Here is a 26,291-nt window from a genome sequence, read left to right on the forward strand (position 1 = left end):
GGGATTTGGTTTCAGCCCTTGAAAAGGCAGCCATGTTCTCTGAGACAGGACCTGCTTGTGCTGCCAGTATCTCGCTCTCATAGTTTTGCTTTGAGCTGGACCCATGCTGTGCTGTGTTTATGAGGTTACTGCAGGTTAAATGCATATTTATTCATTATTTATACTTTTAATGACTGCACATTATATTACATGTATTAATACTCCAACAATTGACTAACCCACTCAAGGCTGTGTTTTACTAGAGAAAGACAAAATAATACACAGCATTTGTTGGCGAGTTGCTTTAAAACAGATAAATCAAGACATACTAAAAAACAGAGACAGTGACAGAGAGTTCAGAGGTTGAGACAGAGGTGCACTTTCTTCTGAACTACCTCAAATATGAACCAATCAGAACTAAATATTTTAATCAGTTTGAGAAAGAGAGAACCAAAACCTGGCCATTATATTAGGAGAGGATCCATCAGCCCCCACTGCAGCCATATTTGTATACAAGTGTCATACACTCTGGGATACCCATATATATATATATATATATATATATATATATATATATATATATATATATATATATATATATGTGTGTAGATGTATATTTAATACTTTTATATTAAATAGGTTATAAGAGAGAGAGAGAGAGAGATCAAGAGAGAGAGACACACACACAGAGACAGAGCGAGAGACACACTTAGAGAGAAAGAGAGAGACACACACACAGAATGTGTCCAGATCATGTGACACCATCTAGGAAGAAATATAACAACAATCCTGGTTAAGCTTACTTACCACAAGTGCTAACCCAACTGATGATTTTATTTTCTTGTGCCTTCAGTTCATTACAATACATTCTGGCAAACACACACAAACACATATGACAGTGTATATATATAAGTGCAGAATGGTTTCTGATCTCTGGATCCTCTCATCTGACACCTTCCCCTTCACCTGTGAGGATCTGAGTGAAGTGCAGGCTTGTTGCTGGCCCAGAACCGACCCGGCACTGGCTCAGCTTTATTCCGACAGCTGGACCTGTGCTGGAGCCTTTCCACCTGTGTAAATAATAGTGGGATTAGCACATACTGAGTTTTCTTTTCAGATATAGTTTTACATATAAACAGCGGTTTAGGGCAGGAGGAACAAACAGCAGACTCTTTAAATCAGTCAGTTGTGTTGATTGCTTTATTTTGACACATAGCATACACGAGTGGCTATCTGTAATGGTATTATTTTCTACCACTTTAAGCCTTGTTTTTAACCTTTGTGTATGTGTGTGTTTATCCATGAATAGCACTGCAGACATGGTATGTGTGTAAATAAAGAGATCGAGACAAGGCCAGTCCATGGTGAATGGGGACCATGGGGACCCTACAGTGTGTGTTCCAGGACCTGTGGTGGTGGGACACGCAGTACATCTAGAGACTGCAACAAACCTGTGTAAGTACACACATGGGAAAATGCAAAAAAAAAAAATCCACATTATGAATATGGTAAGGCCTAAATGATACACTCTTTTCTGAACTGAAATGATGTAATGGATTACATCTAAGAAGTGTAAATGTCATCTTAGAAATTGTAGACCATTATTGAGCTAGTAATAATTATTCAATCATTATTAAGAACTAATTATTTTTTAAAAATAGGTTTAATAAATAAATAACATTTCATGAATGAGATCATTTATAAAAACATGGCAAAACCATATCTTGACAATTGTTCTGTTTTATGATCATCCATCTTAAATCCAGATTGTCTTGTAGAAATTAAAATGTGTTCATATTTATTTCTGCCTGTGCATACATGTATTTGTAATAGGCCGAAGAATGGTGGGCGGTTTTGTGTGGGACGGCGCATGAAGTTCCGTTCTTGTAACACAGAGCCGTGTCCAAGGGACCAAAAGGACTTCCGAGAGGAGCAATGCTCCCATTTCGATGGCAAACACTTCAACATCAACGGACTACCTCCCACCATCCGCTGGGTGCCTAAATACAGCGGCAGTGAGTGTTTCAGCTATGCGATACATACATACAGTGTACTGTTCAGTGAGAATAGCATATAATCTAGCAGTAAAGATCTGGAGCAGGCCATATGTTGTGATGTTATGTAGTGACCCTGTCTAAATAAGAGATTTTCCCCTCTTTAGTATTACCAAATATTTTTAGACTATTTTTAGAATATTATACTATTAGCTAACATACACATATTCACAAAGGTGCACACACATGCATGCATAGGCAGACATATACATTTAATGGCAATTAAGTAAAAGGATACTTTGCTATGAGCAACTGGATAAGATGACTTAAATTACAATGATGAACAGAGAACTCTAATACTGTGATAATTTTATGATATTCAGTTCACTACCTGTCTGTAACTAAACTACATGACATCTTAAGAGAGACTGATTAGACAGATAAGCACTGCCATAAATATTTCTTTTTTGTTTTTGGTTTCAGTTTCTCTTGTGGTGGTAATACGGCTGTTGCTTCTGTTTGTAGTCTTGATGAAGGATCGTTGTAAGCTGTTTTGTCGTGTTGCTGGAACAATGGCCTACTACCAGCTCCGAGATCGAGTGGTTGATGGAACACCGTGTGGACCAGACACTTACGACATCTGTGTGCAAGGCCTCTGCAGGGTACACATAGTCAGATATTATCCCACCTATATGATGTGCACTTGGCTGCAACTATTGTATTTACTAATTCTGTTATTGCCTTTAGACCATTTTTTTTCATACCAGCTTTGTGTCCATATGTTTGTGTTTTCTAGCAAGCAGGTTGCGATCATGTTTTGAACTCCAAGGCAAGAAATGATAAGTGTGGAGTGTGTGGAGGGGACAACTCCTCATGTAAGACTGTTGCTGGCACCTTTAACAATGCACAATATGGTAAGCTAACAGTTCATATACTCCGTCTTAGGAATCAGTAACAAAGCTAGATAGCTTATTATGCCATCTATGCTGACTTATTTAATGTATTATAATAATAATAATAGACATGCATAAACTATCCATGTGCTAATACCAAGCTATAATTTAGTTAAAACCCCTTGAAGCATAATCTCCAGCTGGTGTGTTGTGTCTTGTATCTTAAAAGCGATGCGAGTGCCAGTGATGCTCTCACTGTTAGAACAAGTCAAATCCAAAACATCAGTACATACTGGGATGAGGTTGAAGTAAACAGGCTCAGGACAGCAGGATATCCCTCCATTCTTTAAACCTCTCTGTTATGCTCCACTAGAAAGCTTCCACCTTCTTTCAAACCAAAGCTGTATAAAACTAAAAAGGAGGCAACAACACTGGCCAAGCATGTCAAAAGAGTCTTTCCCCCAAATTACCCAGTGTCTTTTTGTTCAATGCAGCGATTACCTAACTCTTTCATTGAGGCCCTCCTTTTCCATAAACATTCCACTTCATCTTAACCTTCCAATAATAATTATATGAGTGTACTCTATAAAGAAAAAAGGCAATGTGTAAAAGTAAAAGAAATATGTTTGCAGTGAAAGCCTGTTTAAAAAAGTCTCTACTGCTTAATCCACTATATGTAATATCCAGTAATATATGTATTCAGGTGATCCAGGTGATGAGTTTCTACACTGCAGTAAATTATACTGCAGTTTAGGGTTTTCAACTCTAACTACATGATTACCATATCATTATGACTTGAACAGGGTGCACTACAGCACTGTAAACACTAAACCCTGCAGTGGCGTAACGTTCCTTTGTGCAAAGGAATAGTGCAAAAAGAAACTTTGTGTAAATGCTTTTGTTGCAAAAATTGAAGAATCCCAGGGTCTTTACAGTTACCCACTAGGGATGCTGGTGCTTAATTTTATTTGCCAGTACCAATCAGTGCCTGTGGTCAGTCCCTCCCATGCATTATTGTTCTGATGTGAGTTGAGGCCTTTTGGTTTCAGTCTGGGGTAGACCACAGGCATCCTGAGGCTTTAACTGGGAGCGTGTTCCATTTCAGTTAAAGCTCCATGTTTGCATTCTGGGGTCAAGTTTTGGTCTGTTTCCATTGTGTGTACAGCCTAAAGTTTTGGCCCACTATTTCTGATCCTGGATCGGTGCGTGTGGGCTATTGTTCGAATAGTGTGTGGTTTGCCCTACTGCCACTAACCAATCTCAGATTTGTGCCTGTGTGTGTGTGAGCATGTGTGGACGTGGTGTTGTGCGGATAGTTTGGGATTCAGCCAGCTCTCTCTGATCTCACATCAGTGTGTGTGGGTTTTCTTTGTGGGAGAGGCAGTTGTGGTGGTTTGCCTGTGTCAGACTCAACATGCATTCATAGACTCAGACTGTCCACACCAGTTAGGTAGGGGCATTAATCACTACTCCTGAGTAATTGTTATCTCTGCTAAACCGCATCTTAAAACTCTCAAATGTACATTGATTGTGTTTGCACCACTTAGTGTGCACATACTTTATATAAATATATAATTTTAAGTAAGTACAGATCTATATCAGTCTTAGTTTATTTAAAAAAAAAAATCCGTATACTTGAGGTTAAAATACTCCAGGAATGAGCTAGATGGTCAAGGAAAAGAGCCATAACCTTTACGTGTGCTGCCCTCTATGGACGTAACTGTCCGGCGAACCACAAAATCTCCCTTCTTCTTTTGAACAAGCTGACCACTTGAAAATTACAGGGCAACCCTAAATATTGGAGGCATAATTTCTTGTACATTTCTTTTTCACTCCTCTTTTGTGTGTTTTGTGGGTTGGCCTCCATGCAGGTGATGAGGCTACGTGTGGCAGAAAAGCTTTCTTTTTTCTTTGTTTTCATTCTTTTCTTTCTGTTTTTGCATTTGATTCTCCATGTGTGACACTTGAATCCTAAAGGGCACCCTCCATTTCCCCTGGACCAGGCTGTGGAGCATAGTGAAGCTATTAACTCAAGATGTTTTGGAAACAAACTTCACTGCTCCTTGCACAGAAAATGTTTATTTTATTATTTCTTATAAAAAAAAGCATCTCCTGCTTTCTAGGTTATAATGTTGTGGTGCGAATTCCAGCTGGCGCAACCAACATTGATATAAAGCAAGTCAGCTACTCGGGAACACCAGAAGATGACAACTACCTTGGTAGGTATTACCTGACAAGTCAACTATTAACATTTTTCTTTTTTATGCTATCAAGTCTCAATTACTAGATGAGCCTATGGTGGTGCCAAATAAGTAAAACACACTCATATTTATATATTCTCACATCATATGTTTAACATTGTGGACAAACCCTGTATAGATGATTGCCATTAAGACTATGACTGTGGTTCTGATGAGTGCCAGCTCAACGGAGGGAGGAAATTGGAATCCAGACAGTCTAAGAATTGTGGGGAAAGAAGAGTGAAGGGAAAGCAAACGAAGTGTCACAAAAAGAGAAAGATGAATGAGGGGGAGAGAGCTGGTAATTAGAGACAGATGCAGGGAAAGAGTTGATAAAAGAGTGTAATAAGGAGTGAAAGTGAACGAGTATGTTAACAAGGGTGCTACGTTTGCTTAAACTGTTCACACCATAGTAGGGGTAAAGTGGCTGACTCGAGGTTGATTGGCTAAACAAACACTGGCATGTGGGTTCACACACAGTCTGAAATTCCAGATGTCAGCATGTGTGCACACACTTAAGTAGACAGAGTGATGCTTCTCAGTCTCAAAAATGTTTCAATATAAACACTGTCAATAATATAATGATTATAATAATGTGTATTCAGAGTACAAAGAATTGTATTTTATTGGAGATGTCCTGGTTTTTCACCCCTCAATCCGCTTAAAGTCGCCTAATGCTGACTATCAGCTGATACTGATTTGATCCGATCTTTTGTGTCTTAGAAATAATACTGCCCCCCAACGTAGGTAAGATGTTCTAATACACAATAGTAAACACAAGTCAAAACACTTTTTTCTAAAATCAGACTAAATTCTAAACTGATGATCTGAAGTGGATCGGAACCTTAAAAGCAGATACCCAAACTATTGAAAATGCCTGAATTTACACCCACCCACCCCCCCTCGATCTTGAGTCACTGGATCGGATCAGGACTATGTATTAATGTTTTTGGTCTGATGAAAATATTGAGTACTACTTATTTTTCTTTTCTTCCCTACTTTATTTTCCTTGTAGAAATCATACAAATCATGTAAATGTTTTGTTGCAATGAACATGCAGGCATTCTGTACTTCTGTGATTACAAGTGTCCTTAAACAGTATTTGTGTTTAGTATATATTTATATTTATCCTGTTTTCTTAGCTCTTTCTGACGGTCGATCCAACTTCCTCCTGAATGGAAACTTGGTGGTGTCTATGTTTAAAAGGGAAATCTCCTTTAAGGGAACTGAGATTGAGTACAGTGGTTCCAACACCACGGTGGAGCGCATCAACTGCACAGAACGCACTGAGGACGAACTCATTCTACAGGCAAGTTTAACAGGGTTATCTTTAGTGGGACTCAGACATTTGCCAAAGTTTATCTTTATTTTATGGTTTTAATTTCAGTGCAGCTGCTCTGTGAGATTTAACTAATGCTGAACTCGTTTAAATGATTTGCTTTCTTAGGTGCTATGTGTGGGAAGCCTTTATAATCCAGATGTGCGGTATTCTTTTAACATCCCCATAGAGGAGCAGCAAGAGCAGTTTGTGTGGGACTCATCCGGCCCCTGGCAAGAGTGCAGTCGCATGTGCCAAGGTAACTTTTTCATTCTCCTTTTGTTAGCAGCCATTAGATAAGTCTTTAAAAACAGCTAGAGTTTACGTTATCCAAAAGTCCCAGAAAGCACAATTGGACTTGCTCTCTCTGGCTGGGAGGAATGGCTTTACTCACCCCAATCACCCTGCACAATGCTAGTATGGACGTCTGTTAGCTGATGTAACAGAGCTGAGTTAGTGTTTTCCTCCAAGCATGTTTACCTGCTTAATGAAGTTAAGCAGGTAAAAGATACTTAAAAACACTTAAAAAGATACGGTGGCTCACTTAATGTGACTCATGGACATGCTAGCTTTCGCCCTCAGAGAACCAATGGCATTGTGTGATGAGGGAGTCCTAGCTACTAGGTGGAAATTGTAAATGACTGAAAATGGGGTGAATATTGGGTTTGAATAGAAAAAAGAGCTGCAGCAGAACATAAAAGCAAACAACACTTGATGTCTTTGCAGGAGAGCGGCGGAGAAAAGCAGTGTGTGTTCGTAAGAGTGATCACTTAGTAGTGTCGGACCAGAGGTGTGAGCTTATACCTCGACCCAGGGGAGCAACAGAGTCTTGCAATACAGACTGTGAACTCAGGTATGGAAACAGACACACATAAGAAGAAGTCTTACATCATTAAAAAATTTACAAGCCTGTAAACTCTAGTGTGACACTGGAAATACATTAAGAACCTAATGTAAGATAAAGCGAAATGCTATGCTGAGTCTAAATTACAGCCAACCATTATAAAGAGTTGCTCAGGGGGGTGTCAGGCCTGGAGGTAAGAGTTTGATGGATGAACCTGCTGGTGGAGATTAGGTTGTAGTTGTGTTAGATGGTGTGATTAATAGAACACATTTTTTTATCACCCTGCTCCGCAATGATCCTTGTCTCATTTTTACATTGCATTTTATTGTGTTACAATGTAGTTTGCACCCCTATCTCTGACTTAAGCCATTTTTTCCCAATCAGGTGGCATGTGGCTGGAAAGAGTGAGTGTTCCACTAAGTGTGGACCTGGGTATCGTACTGTGGAGGTGCTGTGTATGCGCTACAGGCAGACAAAAAGTGTGAGTGAGAAAGTAGAACCTAGGGCCTGTGCAGATTTGACCAAACCCCAGAGCCGTGAGCCCTGCCATGGAGACTGCCTGCAGAAGAGCTGGCAGTACAGTGCCTGGTCTCAGGTGAGTTGGTGCCAAAGTTACTGTTAAATGTGTTCACATTGTTGCACAATCCTAGTTACAGCAACAGTTTAAAGAATACATTTTTGCATTTCCCCTCAGCATTAAAGCTATGAGACTAACAAGTAACAGACGTTAAATCAACATGTCTTAAACCACAAGTTGTTAAGAAATATCAAATGACATTCAGTGTTTGCCCTATTTTTTTTGACTGGGCAGTAGACCTTTTGTATGGTTGTCTTTAAACATGTACAAGTGAATGAATTTGAATATTTTGTATTCTCTATACATGTATCTTCAAGAAGTGCAGTTGTGATTGATTAGGATTTGTAGTCAGTTTATTTATAGCAAAATAAATTGTGTGTATCATAATATTTTACAGTCAGTACTTTGCCAAAAAATCCTATATTTCTATTAAATTAATAAACAATCTGGTTCACAATTCCTTAATCTCACACTAAATGCCATTTGGACTTTCAAGTCTATAAAAAGGCACATCTGCATTTGATTATTTGTTCAATAATTCAATACAACCAGCTTAAATGTATACTTTAGTTGGCAGAACATTTCAGTTTTAGCCCAGCTTGTCTATTTCAAGCCAGCTGCCTGAGCCACACACTGCTAGGTTTCATCCTAATGTCTGTATCTCATCCAAACCAGATGGCATGCAAGTTTAATGGTGGGGAACTGCTGCTAACACTAACAAAACAGACAAATGTCTACTTCATAGCTAAAAACAGTAGTAGCAGCTAGCCTGAAGCCTGAATTAGGTTTTTGTCTACATGCTGAATGACTTCAGTAAGTCTTTGAAAATTGTTTATTTACATCTAAATATAAGTAATGGTAAAAAGATTTTTTATGATAATTAAAAGATTTTTTTTATTTTTGATATAAGTAATATATATAATAAACATGCTTGCTATTCAAATATTTATTTTAGTTTGTTGCAGTATCTTGGTTATGTACAATGTTGAGCTGATGTAAAGTTTTTGTTGCAGTGTTCCAAGACCTGTGGACGAGGCACTCGCACACGTGACTCGTACTGCATGAACAACCTGGGCCGTAGACTAGTTGAGCGAGAATGTAGTGAGTACCAAAGAGTTGTCACAGAGCCCTGCAATGACGTACCCTGTCCTGACTGGTCAGTCAGCCAGTGGACCGAGGTAGGTGTGCACGCACACTGCCCATCGCAGTTATTTTTCAACTGTTTTTTTACCTGGTTGTAAAATTAAATGTTTTGAAAAGCCTCCAAACAGGCAGATCACATTTGGCACTCACTAATACAAAATTCTTTGAACTCCTTGGACATGAATAAATGTATCTGTTTCCTCCCTGCTTTGTCTGTAGTGCATGGTGTCGTGTGGTAAGGGGGTGAAGCACAGACAGGTGTTCTGTGTTTTGGCAGAGAAGCGACTTAATGATGAGCACTGCGATCTCAACAGCAAACCCTCAAATATAGGCAGCTGTGAGCTTCCAGAATGTGCTTCTTGGCAGGTTGGCGTCTGGAGCGCGGTAAGTGTGTGTGTGCTACTGGAATTCACATTGCTCTTTTTAAGAAGGTTAAAATGGAGATTGTTTAGAGAAATGCAGTTTAAGTTAACATAGAGTCCTTCATAACTCAATACGCAGCACATACCACGTCACACAATTTGCCAAACTACCTACAAGAATATGTGTAGCTTTGCCTCTCTCTCATATCACACACTAAAAAAACAAAAATAATAATTTCCCTTAAAGTGATGCTTCAATTGAACAGTAGAAAATTGTCCTAAATGCTGTGCCACCATAGTGAATGGGTATGTGTGCTATTTGAGCGTTGTTATGATCACTATATAAATGCTGCGTTCAAAAATCTTATACTCTTATAGTATATGACTGATGTATCTCATTAATTCATATTTTCCATATTATCCAGTCAGTGCTGTTTCGAGGAATAAGTTGGGTCCTCTATGTTCGTAGGATAGCTGGTATGTGTATGTTGCTTAATGCCTGTGTAATCATAATTTGCAACCCAAATAAACACATCCCGGAGCACTTCCTCTGAGCTTTTTAAACACCAAACACGTTTTGAGTCAAGACAGATGGTGGTCAAACTCCAGTTAGAGAATGTATGTGTGTGTGTGTTTGTTAAAGGAAGGGGGGTGGGTGTCTGGTTTAGGTAAAGTAGGCTGGTATTACTTAGCTTATAATGAGTCTGAATAGCCTTAGGTATAGGTGTGTCCTGATGAAGACAGATTTCTTCCCTAGGCTACATTCTGTTGAACAAATCTAAGCGCTCTTTTGCCACTGGATAGATTTGATAAGAACAAATACTATTACTGTTACTATTAGTTTGGGAGGATTTCAGTTAATACCGGTCTTAAGTGTCAATGTGCAACTGTTTTGAAACAAGGCAGATTTGGAACTAAAGAAAACCTATATATCTGCATATATATTTGCAGTGTCCAGTGACTTGTGGGCATGGATACCAAATACGAGCAGTGAGGTGTGTGTCTGGTGCTTATGGCAAGACTGTAGATGACCAGGAGTGTAATGCTGCTTCAAGACCACAGGACAGTCAGGTACACTTACATACATATATTGTCACTTTTACACAAAAATGTTGTATCTTCATAGTTTTCACTGTCTTTGCATTCATTTATTTGTATTGTCAGATGACCCATTCAGGAAAACAGCAAAAACGCAAGTCAATCAGCTGGTTGACTTGTTAGGAATTAACTAACACTTGACTTAGAATTAAGCCGAGTTAACTGTGCTAAAGATGGGAGTTTTTTTTACAGCAATTTGATTGCAAAAAAAGATCTTCTGTACTGTTACAATGCCTGTTTAAGGGTTAAATTGCCCTCCATTATGAATAAGGAATGTTTTTTCTTTCTCCGAGTTTGGAGGTTTTTGCTACAATATAAACACCCAGACTCTCATGTGCACACTAATGTACAAAGGCACAAACACGCAGATACTAAAATGTATATCTTCAAGGTACTCAGTCATCTACTAAATGTACATATGTAGGAGTGTGAATTGCCAGCCTGTCATCGAGTATCACCAGCAGTCAGCACACCACGACCTGCAGCACATGGACAGCTACTCACCCAGTGGAGATATGGCTCCTGGACTACAGTGAGTAATGTACATACATACTCGCGCACACAGATATTGGAGTGGCCAATACTTCAGTAATCGTGACAGTTCATCTTTCTATTATGTATATGTATATTTTGTGTATACATTAAAAAACTGCTTTCCAAATTTGCATTTGCAGAAATAAAAACACGCTCTCTCTCAAACCAGTTCTTCCTCCACTTGCATGCAAGGTTAGGCTAATAGTAGTTGTCACTGGTATGAACAGTTTATATACTTATGATTCACATTTTTAGTTTTCTCCGTGGTTTGTACCCTATAGCTGCTCTTTGCACTGTGTAAATAATTCTGGATGAGTAGACCAATAGAAATGCTCTGAATGACTTGAAAGAAACTAATTTTACATTGACGTCCTTTCAAAGTTAAACACATTTTGTCATCATTTTGGAGATACTTGTTTTTGATTGGACAATACCCAATAGTTGAACCTCAGATTATTAGGAAGCAAGATGCATTCCATCCTGGCCATGGAACGATGGATCCTCTGGAGCTCTTCGCCCACTCTCAGATAGTTAAGGCATGGTGGTTTGTCTCTCAGACTACATGTGTTTTGTAGATCGACAGTATGAAGGTCCAGGGCCACTAATGCGATCTGTTCGATATTTGCACTCTGTCTATATTTGCCGTTGGATATCTTCATTTCTGTGACTTGTCTCCTGTTTGTGATTTTTATGAACAGGATATAAGGGAGTGTGGATTTAAGTGGTCTGCAGCTGAGTGTGAGTGGCCAGTATGAAGTGAACTACTGCATCTTTTAAAACTGCTGCATAGGGCATACATTGGGCAGAGAGCGCCAACTGCCATTTCTTACGTCACTGATGGAAAGAATGATTGCACTGGAGAGCCAAACCAATTGTGCTCTCTGAGACTCTTGTCCAAGCTGTGGAGTTTTATTTCTTCTGTTTTGAGCATTTTATTAAAATGTTATTTTTTTGTCTGTGTGTATTTCAGTGCTCAGTCTCTTGTGGGAAGGGTGAGAGAGCACGTTATGTCAGCTGCAGAGATGCTCAGGGAGGAGTAGCTGATGAATCTTATTGTGCCCATCTACCTCGCCCCCCAGAATCCTCAGTGTGCTTCAGTCCTTGTGGCCACTGGAGAGAGGGAGAGTGGTCATCTGTGTGTATCATTTCTGAATTAAGGATTGTTTAACACAATGAACAAATGTTGAATCAATAATGTTAGTCTATTCTTCACCTCTCTCTCTATTCCAGTGCTCCGTGTCATGTGGTGTGGGTCGTTCTACACGGCAAGTGGTGTGTATGAACTACAACCAGCAGGTGGATGAGTCTTTCTGCCACCCAGATGAGAAGCCTAGCACTGATCAGGAGTGTGCTGCACTCCCTTGCCACTCAGTTTACCACATTTGGCCAAACAACCAGCCATATTTCCCCTATGACACCGGCAGCCATCCTGGACACAGCAGCTGGAATGTCCCCTCTGCAGACAACCAGTGGAGAACTGGACCCTGGGGATCAGTATGTCCTCCTGTTATTCCTGATGCATACTCAGACAGACACACATATGGAAATACCATCACATGTTTTAGAAATGGTGGTGTTGGGCATAATATATTGGAAAGCAACCACACTTTCTTAAAGAAAAAAGAGAGACAAGATAATATTTCATCCACAGCACCCTACCAGTCCTCAGATCACAACTGTAATCAGAAGCTGAATCAAATTTTCCACCTCTTCGTAGAAACACACATTTACATTTACAACATTTAGCTGTAGCTCTTATACAGAGCAACTTATAGATGTCCTTCCCTGAAAAGCCAGATGAGTTTTGAAAAAGTTATACTTATGGTAAAATGCATTTCAGAAACATTTACATTTATGGCATTTAGCAGACGCTCTTATCCAGAGCGACTTACAAAAGTGATTCGCTATTTACTCAATAATAACCTGAGCTAGTTTGAATAAACTAAAAATTCAAAGATACATCTAAGCGTAGACACTACTAAACACAAGTCAATAGGGAGATCATAATACTTCATAAGACTGAGCTAGATATCACAAATTCAAAATTATAGCAGTCACTTATAATGTAACTTTTTTCATTTTGATCTTATAGAATATTCCTTTTGGAGCCTCATAGTAAAGCAGGATAATGTCATGCCAAGTAATTTAATGCAGTTTAATGCATGTTTTTTTTTTTAAATCATTGTTCCCAGTGTCACTGGTGTCAGTGTCACTGAGATTTCTGGAATTGTGTTTATACTTACTTGGAAAATTTCCTATCATCCAGTCATGTTAGTTATTCCTAATTCATTTCAGACTTTCTGAGTGGTATTGGTTCATAAGTAAAGTAGTGGTGTTTTGTTTGTTGGATAAGTGATGTGTGTTTGTGTGTGTCTCTACAGTGCTCCAGTACATGTGAGGGTGGTTTCCAGAGGAGAGTGGTGGTGTGTCAGGACTCAGAGGGCCGCAGCACTGACTACTGTGATGAAAGAGTTAAACCCAGCGAGTCAAAGAGCTGTGATTCAGGACCCTGTCCACTCTGGAACTACGGCATATGGGGAGAGGTGAATAGATAAAATGACTTTGGAGCTTTCTCATATGAACAGCTTAAATGTGTGCACACTTAAGATATTATTCTTATAACAGTATGTTATATTCTGTAGTCAAGATTCAATTGATTGTTAATGTTAAAAATGTAAGTGAGGTATCTTCAGCACGTTAATTTAGCCCTACACAGATTGATTTGGCTCAGACACCTGCCACTCCTCAGAAATCACAACTCCTAGAATTTCTAAACTCTTCATAACTTCTTCAGAAACTCTTCAGAAACTCTTCCGTCCAAAAAGAGTAAGAAAAAAGTTCAGTGATTTGAGTATACTTGCATAATATAAGTCCCTTTCCAACAGGAGGTCTCATGTTATGCAACCTTGGCCAAATTACACAAATGTTCTTTTTTAACTGAGAAGTAGTAAAAACAGCCTCTGTAGTTAATCATACATAAACACAAATATCTTGGGCAAATCCAGCATAGTTACTCTGCCTTTAAATACATGAAAAAAATACAAATTAAATAAATCATTTTATTTGTGTCGTGTGCAATAATTCAGCACGTTGCACTGTGAGTACTTAAAAGTTTGGCACAAATCACTGCACAGCACTTTAGACCGTAGCAGTCTAAAGTCTTAAGTGTGGAAATTATTCTTCCCTCCATCCGTGCAATATTGCCAGTGCTGGCATCACATCCCCAAAGCAAACCCCAAACCCCCATGCTTCACAATTGTCATGGTTCTGTCTTGGCACCGAAGTGGTGGAACGAACTTCCCCATGGTGTCCGAACAGCAGAGTTACATTTAGCATTTACATTTAAGGAAATTAGCAGACGTTCTTATCCAGAGCGACTTACAAATTTACCCTTTACTATTTACCCAAGAATAACCTCAGTTGGTTTGAATAGACAACAAATTCAAAGATACCTCTAAGTTTAGACACTACTGAACACAAGTCAATATGGTGACCACTCTACTTCGCCCAAGTACTCTTGGTCTGCGTTTGACTGAAGACCCACTTCTTCCCAGAGCACTTGGGCAAAAGTATTATGATCTCCTTATTGACTTGTGTTTAGTAGTGTCTACGCTTAGATGTATCTTTGAATTTTTAGTTTATTCAAACTAGCTCAGGTTATTATTGAGTAAATAGCGAATCACTTTTGTAAGTCGCTCTGGATAAGAGCGTCTGCTAAATGCCATAAATGTAAATGTTTCTGAAATGCATTCAGTAAAATGATATAGGTGACACCCCTTAATGATCCACACTTATCCTCATCCTCACCGCCTTAAATATGCCTATAACTCATTCAAGTTTTGATCGGAAACTTTGCATCTGAGTACAAAACAGACTTTAATCCAAGCCTCGTACTGATACTATGATCATCAATTAAATGAGCAACAAAGTCACTGTGAAATGGGTTTTCCACCATCACTGCCAGTATCACTCCGTATTTCTATTCACTGAGCCTTTCAAAACAAGCATTATTCATACCTCCATAAAGCCCTCACAGTCCCATAAAAACAATAGCTTTGTAATGGATAGTTGTGTGGCTTGTATTTGTTCATAATTTTACAGTTTAAGCAATTGAGATCAGTAAAAATTGGAATTAACTCCTTTAGCACATCATCAGTCAGTCAAGTCTTTTAGGAGCAGATGTCTGCTATTCTTATTTCCATTTCTTTCTGGCATTGATCCCTTCTGTTACTTTCTCATGTGTTGTCCTACTTGTGCCTTTTCTCAATCTCTGTTCCTTTTTTTTTTCTTCCATTTTTAAATCTTCGTCTTTTTTCTTTTTGTTCTCCTTCAGTGTACTCGGTCATGTGGTGGTGGCCAGCAGACGCGGCTAGTAGTGTGTCAGCGACCAAACGGGCAGCGACTGAACGAGCACAACTGTGACATGTTGGATAAGCCTCCTGATGTAGAGCAATGCAACATGCAGCCCTGTCCTGGCAGTGCTTCCTGGCACAGGCGACCATGGAAGCCGGTACGATAGTTATTTCTAATTTTTTGCTTTCCATGTTACTCCCTATCTTATTCATTCTTGTTCTCTCCTTCCCTGTGGGATGTCAACTTAAGTTCACTGATGTATTACGCAATGAGGAGGAAGATTAGCACTTCTCATGTGTTTGGCTTTCATGAATGTTGAAAATCCTTAAGTAGTATAGGTACAACTGAGTTTGTACCAGTGTGGAACTACAGATCAGTACAATGTGATTAATCCTTTTAAGTAGATGTAATGGCAGATATGTCTCAGCACAGACTAGTTATAATGAAGTACTCAAGCAGTACTCATTAGCATTCAAGGGCTTAGGAAGGCCAGAAGGAATAATGGCAACAGATCAGTTTTTGGATTTGTTTAAAACATGAAATACATTTAATTTAGCCTTTACTTGGTGACGATTAACCCCAGTATTTAAGTGGCAAAGAAAGCTTTTAGAACCATCAAGAGCTCCTGCCCACCCAAGTAGCTGACATGGTGCTGGTTAGTCAGAAACAAAAGTGCTGGTTCCTACAGGGAAGTGTTACAAACATATGCAATCAATCTGTAGCAAACGTTCTAAATGACAGCTGTAAATTAGTGGGACTGTGTTGTCTGACAACACTGAATCTTTTCTATTTATTGTTTTATATGATAAATTGTGAAGCAGACTTTGTTGTGAGTAATGGTGCATCCTGTAATCAAAGAACACAAGTGTATATTTGTGTATAAGAGTATAATATGTTTATCAAACAGCAACAAATGACTGTTACTGTATATTGTATGTGTAACTTTGTACAGTATGATTTGATGTTTAATTTAGCAGTTTTAACAGTATATTTAATATTTTCTCACTGGTGCTCTTGGTCTGACCTCTTGTGTCATCGAAAATGACATTTTGTACAGGAAAATTTAGTAATGCTGTTTTTGGTAGCATGTTTCTCTGTGATGTAAAAGTAATGTTTAAAAGATTCATTAAACATAAATTACATTTTTACAAGGTATTTTGTATTAAAAAGAAAAAGTAAATAATCATATGTAGCAAAATAAAGTACCTCACTACCAGTGCTTAAAATGTTAATGATAAATTAATTTATATGGCATTTCAGAATGAACTGTTCTTCCATATATATATAGTTCTTATACTTTATTTGGGCAAAAATATATCAATGCCATGCACTTATTCATACAGGAAACAGCTGCACAAGCTATATTTAGTGAAGAAGTGGTGTGGAAACTGCATTGTAATCTCAAGCACTTTGCTGAGTAACCATAAAAATGTGCACAATATATATATTGTATACATATATATATACATTCCCATACTAAGCTAAACATAATGCGATACATTTTCAACAAATAATAAGTTATCACTGCCAGATGTGGAACTTTTGAAACAGTACTTATAATGTTAAGCTTTAATTTATAATATTAGTCTATTTTACAAACATAAATTAAATATATATAAATAAGACTATTTTTACTTGCAAGTAATACCACTAATGCAGTTCAGTCTGATGCTTGTCACTGTAGTTATAATTAAAAAAAAAAAAAGATCAGCACTATTTACTGTGCTGTTTCCCTATTGGTTAAACACAAATACCTCTGTCTGATCACATTTGGTCTTTTGTTGCTGTTATACTTTTCAGGCCAGTTTTAACATTTTCAGAAGGATTTATCTCAAATGGTTATTTATGTGTTTACGGTAGTACTGATATGACGTGTGCATTGTTGTCATGTTTTGTGTTTCATTAACAACATGATTACCTGATTAATCATGTTTACATGTCTACAGCTTTCAAGTGAAGCACTCTTTGTCTCTTACGTTTTTCTTGTTCGACTCCATTTCTAAGTTATTTTACATTCTACAAAGCATTCATGATACTTGCGTCATTCACAACCTTTTCTCATTTAGGTCACCCAGAACCCAAATATTAGCACACTTTCTTATTTAATTTTCCTTATTGAAAGTGTACAACTGACATGGCCTGGTTTATTTCCCATGCAATTGCATGAACATCCACAATTGTGTTTACATTTAGTTTTCTTTTATAAAAATATTAAAAGTGTATTAATGCTACGTAACTTGTGTTGTTTCTCAATATGTAGAATTGTTACTTGATGCCATGAACTGCCATGAATACGAGTCTTGCACACTTAGTTACCTACTGTTTATATTCACATTTTAATCTTATACCAAAAATTTGGTTTATTAGTATTCATGTGTAAAATCATTTAGCTTTATAAATACATCCAAATGCCTACATGAAATTTAAGCAAACCCTGGAAGATATGCTGATATGATCATGAACTACTATTATTAAGATATCAGATATAGTAAGGTGGATATCTTAGGAATAAAGGTCATCAGTGGAATAGGAACCAAAAAGATTTTTGAAGATGTTTTATTTATTAGCTAAAGATTAATTTGAAAACATTGAACAGTGTGTTACAGAGTGCATAATGACTAAGAGGCTGCATAGGGAGGGTCTTTTCATCGCCATGTGGTAATGCTTAAGACTCACTACGGTTTAGCTTTTCTTATTATTCTGAAATTTCTTAATCAAAAGTAATAGGAAAGTTCTGCAACATAAACCAGAGATCATGAATAAGATCTTCTTTTTCTGGTGTAACCTTTATAACATTTTAATCCATTTGCTTTTTGGACTTCCCAGACAACTGCAACCAGACAAGAATGCAAGAATGTCAACTGCAAATTCAGTTTTAATATTAGTTGGTGCATCTGGTCATGTGGGTTTTTGTGATGCTTTTGGACTGAGACTTATCACACATTGCCTTCACGAAAATAATAATATTAATCAGTGCTTGTACATTTTGTGTATTTACAATGTTTTAAAGTATTGAACCAATTTTTGAAAGAAACTAAAATAAAATCCCCCAGTGTGCTTATTTATATATTTATAGTTTTTCAGTTTTTGAACTGGGATTTTTGCCCATTCTTCCTTACAGAAGAATTGTGGTTCTGTCAGATATTTAAACTGTACCGCAGGCACTGCTCCTTTGAGGTCTGTCCACAGATTTTCAATGATGTTTAGTATGGGGGACTGTAAGGGCCATGGCAAAAGTTTAGCTCACGCCTGATGAGGTAGTCCATTGTAGATGTTGAGGCGTTTAAAATCATTATCCTACTGTAGAAGCAGTCCTCTTTCGTCTTCAGCTTTCTTACAGACAGCATGATGTTTGTCTCTAGGATTTGCTGGTATTTAATTTAATTTATTTTTCGCCTTTACCATTGAAATGTTCCTTGGGCCACTAGCTGCAACACAAGCAGTTGGAGCGATGTTTTCATTAACAAATTATCTAATTCTTGTTTGTTTTTGTTTTTTTTCCCAAACGTATCTTTGTTGATTGTGGCTAAAAGGTTATATTTAACTTCATCAGTCTACAGGACTTGTTTTCAGATTACTCTTCAATGAAGATTATATTTGTGGTGTCACTGCACAGTAGAACAGTGCACAACCACTTCAAAGGTGCCGGTTTGGTGTCTGAGATGTCCCAGTGTTTTTTTGCAGTCAAAGGGTTTTGATTTGTCTTTCTAGCAATCATATAAACAGTTCTCTTTAAAGGTTTTCTTGATTTTTTTTCAGACTTAATCTACACCATTCCTGTTAACTGCCATTAACACCTAATTACATTACATTACCGTGATTTCCTTTAGCAAAATCATCTGATACAGGACCTACAGCAAATCCATGAGAGCTGTAAACAGTTGCACCATGTAACGTCATATCCTGGCATGCAACGGTGACTTGTAGAGTGACATGGTTGCCAGACTGGGGTAGTGAGGTATTGAGAAAATATTATGTATTTCAAAAAACAAGGGCGCAGGATGGGTAAAGGCCTATTTCTGTCGTAGTATGATAGGGAATTATACAGTAATTACAGTGGTTTGAGGAGATTTAGAGTCGGATCGAAATGAGACCATCCCTGTACATGCAGTTGATTAGGGAGGAGCCACCCTCTTCCAAGAATATCAAGAAGAGCCTTCTGCAGGCTTCTTAAGCATGGTAAATGAGGGTGGACTTGGGAAGGAAACTACACTACTCATCATAACCATCATGATTAAACTGAAAGTCCCCAAGTACTAGGACCTGGTCCAGCAATGCCAGGACAAAGGGTGGCAATAGTGCAGAAATGTGAAAATCTTGGGATTGCCCTCTAGAGTATCAGTTTTGTGATCAGTTTCGCAGCTACATCAAGTATATCTAAAAAGTGTTTTGTTGACACTTAATAATTGTTGTAATGCTATTATACAGTTACAATATATGCATTTAACTTCATTTAAAAAGTGATATGCTAAGAAAACAATCAACGATAAACCATATATATATTATATATAAAATATAATATGACAAATAACTATTTTGGAAATAGATCAGGCTGCCAGTCACCTTGGTGGGAAACTGCAGTTTTGTTGCAACTCTTTAGGTACCATATGTATATTATTTCTTTATTATACAAGACCAAATGTCTAATCACTTTATTTAGACAATGTGTAGCCAAAAAAGGAAACATTCTGTAGTGTAGTTTCAGTTATAAAACATACATCATTTATATATATATATATATAATTCACATCACATGTTTGCAACAATTGTATATAAATAAATAATCAGAAATGAATCAATCAATAAATAATAATACTGTGGACGAATGTTTCTTTACACATAGATCCAAACTTCATGAGCTGACTGAAATGGAATCCAAACTTGATCCAAAAGATACAACTGCAACATGTCACGTACACAGTGCATACTGAGTGTTTACAAATTCTGTCAGCATGTCAGACAGACTATAAGCACATTAGAACTAAGTTCTTGACATTACATCTGTCACCTGACATTTTTTTGACATCTTTTACAATTTAAAGTCTTTTTTTACATTCTGCAGTTTAAACCAATTAGAAATAATTTTAAGCAAATACTGCCATTGAGCATCTTAACATTTGCTTAGTGATTATATATAATATATATAGTAATAGTGTGTATAATATATATAGTAATAATAGTGGGTGTGACTAGTAGGTGCATGTTTTTTCTATCTAATATAATTTGCATTTGGATTAAGGTGTGTTGTAGTTGTATACTGCACTGATGCACCTACTAGTCACACCCACTATATTATATATATATATAATAAGTCTTATGGAAATAGTTTGTCTAAGCTTTACTTGGCTTGTTATGTAATCTGAAAGCTTGACTTGACATTGTGTTCAAGTCCAAACTTTCCTTGGTGTGTAACCAAGATTTTTTTTAATTTGTTGAATGCTGTTGAAACTGTTGCTGAAGACGTTACTGCTGTATGTATCTTTAACAAATCTTAATAAATGTTTTAAATGAAGTGTTAAATGTAAGTTGCTAGTATTTGCTATGTAGATTTATTCCTTACTACCAGCGTTAAATGTATAGTCTCCAAAAAAATTGTTAAACTTCTTTGCACTAATTGAACTGATTAGATTACTCTGTGTTTATACCTACCTCATTCTTTCATTCTCAGTTTGCATATGTTCCATCATTACCTGCCAGTCTGGTCTGTTTTTACTTGAACTGTGTATAGAGTGACTGGTGCACAGATGGAGAGGAAATACCAGTGTATCTATGTCTGAGAGTGCTAGTCAGTATTACTTATCCAAACCTGTTTCATGTGTAATTACAAAATATCAGTAACTGAGTCTCCAAGAGTGGCTTGTGCATTAAGGCAAATAATAATCTTTGTCATGGCACGATACCAGATAATAAAACTCCTACTCATAACCACACAATGCCACAAATATGTAAATCATATTCATAAAGCCTCTTATTACCACTGGACTATGTCTACAAATGTCCTCAATAAATCCATTTAAAATTAACATATTTATGAGCTAATGCAGGTGGTCTGTACCTATTTGATTGCCAAATGGGACATTGTACATCAAAGACAAAAATGGAAAAGCAGAAGTACAGAAAAAAGTATGATAAAAAATGTAAAACAATAAATCCTACATAATATGCAATATTAATTTGTAAAAGTTCTGTTAATATGGTTTCAAATATTGAGTAATAGTTCTCATCCACTGTCAAAAATGATGAGTGCCAGAAAAAGCATGCAGATTATTTGCTCTTAACTCTAGGTCAGCCTAGTGTTGCCTTTTAAGAATCTAACCATGAATATATTTTGGTTAATGACAAGATACACAACTGTTCATGCCATTTTATCCTTAAACACACTGTTCAGACTTAGCTTGTTACACACCACTTGAGTCCTCAAATACATCCAAAGGCTAAATTTGACTTAGTAAATATAACATCTTAATGCAACGTCACTGTTTTCTCTGTCTCATTTTATGGACACATGACAGGGGCATACTTTTAACACATTCCTCCTAGCTGAGCATTCTTTGTAACGAGACACATATGGAGCGGGTGCTGGGCTTAAGCAAGACCTTATCCACCTTATTCCGTCACACCCACATTCAGGAGTTTGTTTCTTCTGCTTTTGTGTTAGAATTTCCAGGCATGTCACTTTTTATGGTTTACTGTCATGGCATATTAAAAGTGAATGCAGTCTGAAGTAGTGTACTAATGACATTAAAGGACCTATGACCTGTGGCCAGCTGTGCTAATCCAACCATTTAACATTCTTTACACTATTTAATGTTGTTTAGAGCTGTTTAGAGCAGTGTTTCTTAACCCTGGTCCTGGAGGCACACTGCCCTACACATTTTGTTATATGGCATCCCCCAGCTGTTGTTTTTTATATTGCTGCTGTTTAAACGAAATTTCACTCTTCTTTCAATTATTGTGACACCTTTTTCTCATCTGGGAATATTTTACACTTGATGTTTGAAAGTTGCTTGAAAGATGTTTGATGCCATTTTGCCACACATGCATTAATGAGGCCAGGTACTAATGTTGGATGATAGGTTGTGGATCACAAATGTCACTCCAACTTATCCCAAAGGTATTTAGTGGTTCGCTATCACTCCAGAGAACACAGTTCCATTACTATACTGCCCAAAACAGGGGGGTGTGGGGGGGGGTGGCTTTATACTTGTTTAGCTGGTACTTGACCTTGGGAATGGTGACTTTAAGTTCATTGCAGCTGCCTCAGAGCATTGCACTCTATTTGCAGTACTTTTCTTTGGAGATTATGAAAGCCGAACATGGACGTGTAGTGCATGTCGACTTATTTGGTGCCTCAGAAGTTGAAAAATAAAATTGTTGGAAAATTTATACCTACCTTTAACATTGCTTACCATGTTTATCAAACATTTGTTGTATGAAGTTCTATACAGTGGAAGCCTCACCTTAAAGGAGCCAACTTTAAAGTTATATGTTTAAATGTGTTCCAGTCAAGCATTTTGCGGATAGGGAAAAAGGTTACCTTTTGTCTTCTTGGAGGTGACATGCTGGTGGTGTTGACTTTCATAGTCAAATGTGCTGAAGACAACTTGTGCTCTTTATAACAATGTTTATTTGGCTAACTTGGTTTTCTAAGTGGAAAGGCTGTGTGCAGGCAGATTGCTTGGCATATTAATTACTCTCCTTGCATTTCCTTTTGAGTATTCTTGCTTCTTTCACAGTAAATATACGCAGTTGTTTAGCATTTTAGCAGTTGTCTTTCTTTTGTCACACAAGATACATAACACAATATACATCAGACTGAGATTTATAAGTTTAATCTGTTACACATAAAAAAGAATGAAGCCATAAAGTGCTGATCTGATCAGTGTGGCTGTTTATGAGGTGTGTGATCTATGAGGCTGCCATTGACACCCTGCTCCACAAATGCACCAGTCTTACCAGCTGCTGCCATGTTGAGTGCTCCTAAATTAGCATGAGGTTTCGTTCCTTCTGCAAAAGAAGACCTTGACATAGTAACACAGCATGTTTTACATTACTCACTTCTCCAGCCGTCTGCAATGCATTTTTTTTCAACTTCATGTATACATTACACAGCTATGTTGTTGTATTTAGTAAGCTGGCTTTGTCATGTCCATTTGGCACTTGACCACTGATATCTTAGCATATGAAAGGGATTATGAAAATGATTTGCTGGGATGTTTGAAGAGGTTCTGTCTCGCATATGTCTGTTATCAACTCCAGCTATCTCTTCTCTATGCAATGTGAATGGTATTTAACCTCGACACTTACTCACTCTTAGATATGATCTCGGTTAGGATCTTCCTGAAGGTGAACAGCAGATATTAATTATCATTGTAGTGCATTTAGGCAAATCTACATAAAGCTGACTGGAAACGCCCTGCTCACTTATTGAGTGCCAAAAATGTTGATTGTGGTCCAACACCAAGTCCTGACCTCAAGCAAATTGCCTTTTACAAAAATGAACTTTTTTTGGTTTGCCACTTAATTAAACTTGGCAGGTGACCACAATGAACAGATGAAAGAACTATAGTGTTCTTTCTCAGAAACATCTCTGGTTTGGGCTGTGCTTGTCCGCATACAGCTGGGGCACCAGGACAAGGCCAAAGTTTACAGTCCTATTCTGTTTATCGTTTGCATACAATAATATCAATTAAAGTGAGACAGTTTTTCCACATTTGGTTTGCATCATTCAGTATTTTAAATGTACATACAATTTAGAAGAGTTCATTGTAAACTGCATCGTCCTCTGGAAATTTACAGAGTTAAAATGGTTCACAATGGTGGTAATAGGAGCCAGACGTCAGAAGTGTGTAATGCCTGTATAAGCCACCTTTTAGAGGCTTATTACATGAAGTAGTTGCAAATATGTTATCTGATGCCCAAGATATTGTATTGTATTGGGCTCAAATATATATTTTCTTGCAAAGCAGTCATACATTGTATGATATTGCATTGTATGAAAACAAAGTACCAAAAGAAAATATATGGGGTTTTTTTGGCTTTACCTCTGTGTTACCACTATATTACACCTTGGTTTAAAGGATACAACTTATGGAAAACCCTGAAGTGTACAAAATCGTAAAACATATAATGAAAGTATGAAAGTAGAAGCATTGAAAGAAAGTCTTTCTTAGTGATCTTTAGTTAAAAAATATTTTATTCTGGAAAATGTATTTTTGCCCAGGCTAAACATCTACCCCTCCTATTGCTGTACTGAAAAAGATGAAACGCTTTTAGGCATTTTCCTTTTTATGTGTGAATCTCCTACCTTAGAATAGATAGCAGGCTGTGCAGTGTTGATTTTTTCCTTGTAGTATTCTCTTCTCTGCCTGTAGATGTGAAGACATCCTCTGCTCCAACAGTCCATGCCAGCTCTCTCCACTATCAGCTCTGATTACCTAGTGTGTAACAGATGAGTTTGATGAGTGAATGAGGAAAGCTCACTACCTTGCGCCTGTCCTCTCCCTGTCCTTTCCCCATCACACAGTCGGATACTGTTCCCTCGCTACTCCGTATGGCTGTGATTTCTGCCTTTCTTCCCTCTCTCTCTTTTTCCTCTTCTCCTTTTTCATTCTGTTAAAGCAGTGAGGAGGGGCTTGCCCCCACCCCCACACCTCACCACCAATGGCCATGTTTGTCTGAGACTTGGTCTTTGCCTCTGCTTGAGGAGTAGAGGAATGCTATCATGTTTGGACTGAGCAGAGGGCTCCTGCTCTCTCTACCTGCATGTTTAGGATCAGGCGGTTAGCACAACATACTTTGATGTTCTCTGTCAGAAAACTCAAGCCCTGTGTTTAACATGCCTGCGTAATTGCCACGTTTGTGATGGATAGTGTTTGAGCATGTGTGTGTGAGAGAGATAGGCTGACTCAGTCTTGCCTTAGTGTGCTCTGTTTCAGAAAGTTTTCAATGAATACTGTCTCAAGGTAATTTATTGTAGCATTAGCCAATTAGCAACTGTCTTCTAACAGTTCTCAGTCATTTTACCTCTTTAATTCTAGAAAGAGCAACTGATGTTTTTAATTGGCGTTCATAGACAACATCTTTAACATCTAACAGTGGTCTAAAGATTGAATTTACCCCTTGTCTCATGAATCTAGTAAAGTTTCCTTTGATGACTTTGGGTGTGCTATGAGATGAAAATGCAAGTCACTGAAATAATGTTCCAATCCAAGATTAAGCAGCAAAAACAACACTGTTTATTTTATGGGTTTGTAAATATGCTCAGGCAGTGATCATAAAGCTATATATGTTTAGTGTATAGGCAACATCTTTTGTCCAGATTCTGGGACGGCGGCATGCAGCATGAGGGAATTAGCTGTTCTCTAATTAACATCTACTCATACATACACAGAAAGAGCATTTTCATTTGTAGTCTAAGGAAAGAGGCCTAAAGCTTTTCCTTAAGGTTCCTGTACTGATTCATTATATTTTCTGAGAAACTTTCCTCATGTGTTTAAGTCATGTTTATTGAAACCAGATGATTGTCTGCATTGAGGCTTTTAGGGCTTCTCTTTTTGCATTGTCTCTCCCATATGCACACACATTTGTTTGAGTTTAAACTCTCTATCCTTAGCACACAGTAGATAGCACGTTACTTTAGTTGGGGTTAAGCAAATTGAAATTTATATAGGAAAGTGAATTAAGAATGGGCTGTCACAAAAAGTTGAAAAGTGAAATGCTCCGTAAAAAGTGTAGTTCGCCAGATTATATGGACTCAAATAGAGGAACAGCCATTTTAATTACAGAAAAAAAACGCTCCGTCCTCACATGTCATTTAATTCTCAACATATAGAGTTTGTGTTTTATTTTAGATCCTAAATAGCAAGCATGTGGGTTGGATAATTTGAAGGGGTTAGGGTGCATAAAACTGGAGCAAGGTGTGACTTTCTTTTCCTGCAGTGACAGAAGTTGATT

The 26,291-nt window shown here is 37.6% G+C and overlaps 2 protein-coding genes across 4 annotated transcripts in view; one reads left to right on the forward strand and one right to left on the reverse strand.

The window, feature by feature from the left end:
• The window catches only part of LOC140548993 (small ribosomal subunit protein eS17), a 351,034-nt gene extending 335,624 nt beyond the window's left edge, over positions 1 to 15,410 (reverse strand). The window contains exon 1 of the mRNA XM_072672174.1: positions 15,405 to 15,410. Coding sequence (XP_072528275.1) covers positions 15,405 to 15,407 — 3 coding nt within the window. The 5' untranslated portion in view covers positions 15,408 to 15,410. The remainder of the gene's footprint in view (positions 1 to 15,404) is intronic.
• The window catches only part of LOC140548991 (A disintegrin and metalloproteinase with thrombospondin motifs 20), a 78,090-nt gene that overhangs the window by 39,482 nt on the left and 12,317 nt on the right, over positions 1 to 26,291 (forward strand). For 2 of the 3 annotated variants that reach the window (XM_072672170.1, XM_072672172.1), the window contains 17 exons: positions 1,289 to 1,434; positions 1,813 to 1,994; positions 2,457 to 2,635; positions 2,770 to 2,887; positions 4,990 to 5,085; positions 6,249 to 6,415; positions 6,554 to 6,683; positions 7,151 to 7,277; positions 7,653 to 7,863; positions 8,859 to 9,023; positions 9,208 to 9,372; positions 10,302 to 10,421; positions 10,873 to 10,980; positions 11,953 to 12,117; positions 12,213 to 12,476; positions 13,364 to 13,525; positions 15,316 to 15,492. In XM_072672170.1, coding sequence (XP_072528271.1) covers positions 1,289 to 1,434; positions 1,813 to 1,994; positions 2,457 to 2,635; positions 2,770 to 2,887; positions 4,990 to 5,085; positions 6,249 to 6,415; positions 6,554 to 6,683; positions 7,151 to 7,277; positions 7,653 to 7,863; positions 8,859 to 9,023; positions 9,208 to 9,372; positions 10,302 to 10,421; positions 10,873 to 10,980; positions 11,953 to 12,117; positions 12,213 to 12,476; positions 13,364 to 13,525; positions 15,316 to 15,492 — 2,682 coding nt within the window. The remainder of the gene's footprint in view (positions 1 to 1,288; positions 1,435 to 1,812; positions 1,995 to 2,456; positions 2,636 to 2,769; positions 2,888 to 4,989; positions 5,086 to 6,248; positions 6,416 to 6,553; positions 6,684 to 7,150; positions 7,278 to 7,652; positions 7,864 to 8,858; positions 9,024 to 9,207; positions 9,373 to 10,301; positions 10,422 to 10,872; positions 10,981 to 11,952; positions 12,118 to 12,212; positions 12,477 to 13,363; positions 13,526 to 15,315; positions 15,493 to 26,291) is intronic. The other variant, XM_072672171.1, reaches the window with a different exon arrangement.

The sequence above is a fragment of the Salminus brasiliensis genome, chromosome 2 (genome assembly GCF_030463535.1).
Source record: "Salminus brasiliensis chromosome 2, fSalBra1.hap2, whole genome shotgun sequence".
Taxonomy (NCBI): domain Eukaryota; kingdom Metazoa; phylum Chordata; class Actinopteri; order Characiformes; family Bryconidae; genus Salminus; species Salminus brasiliensis.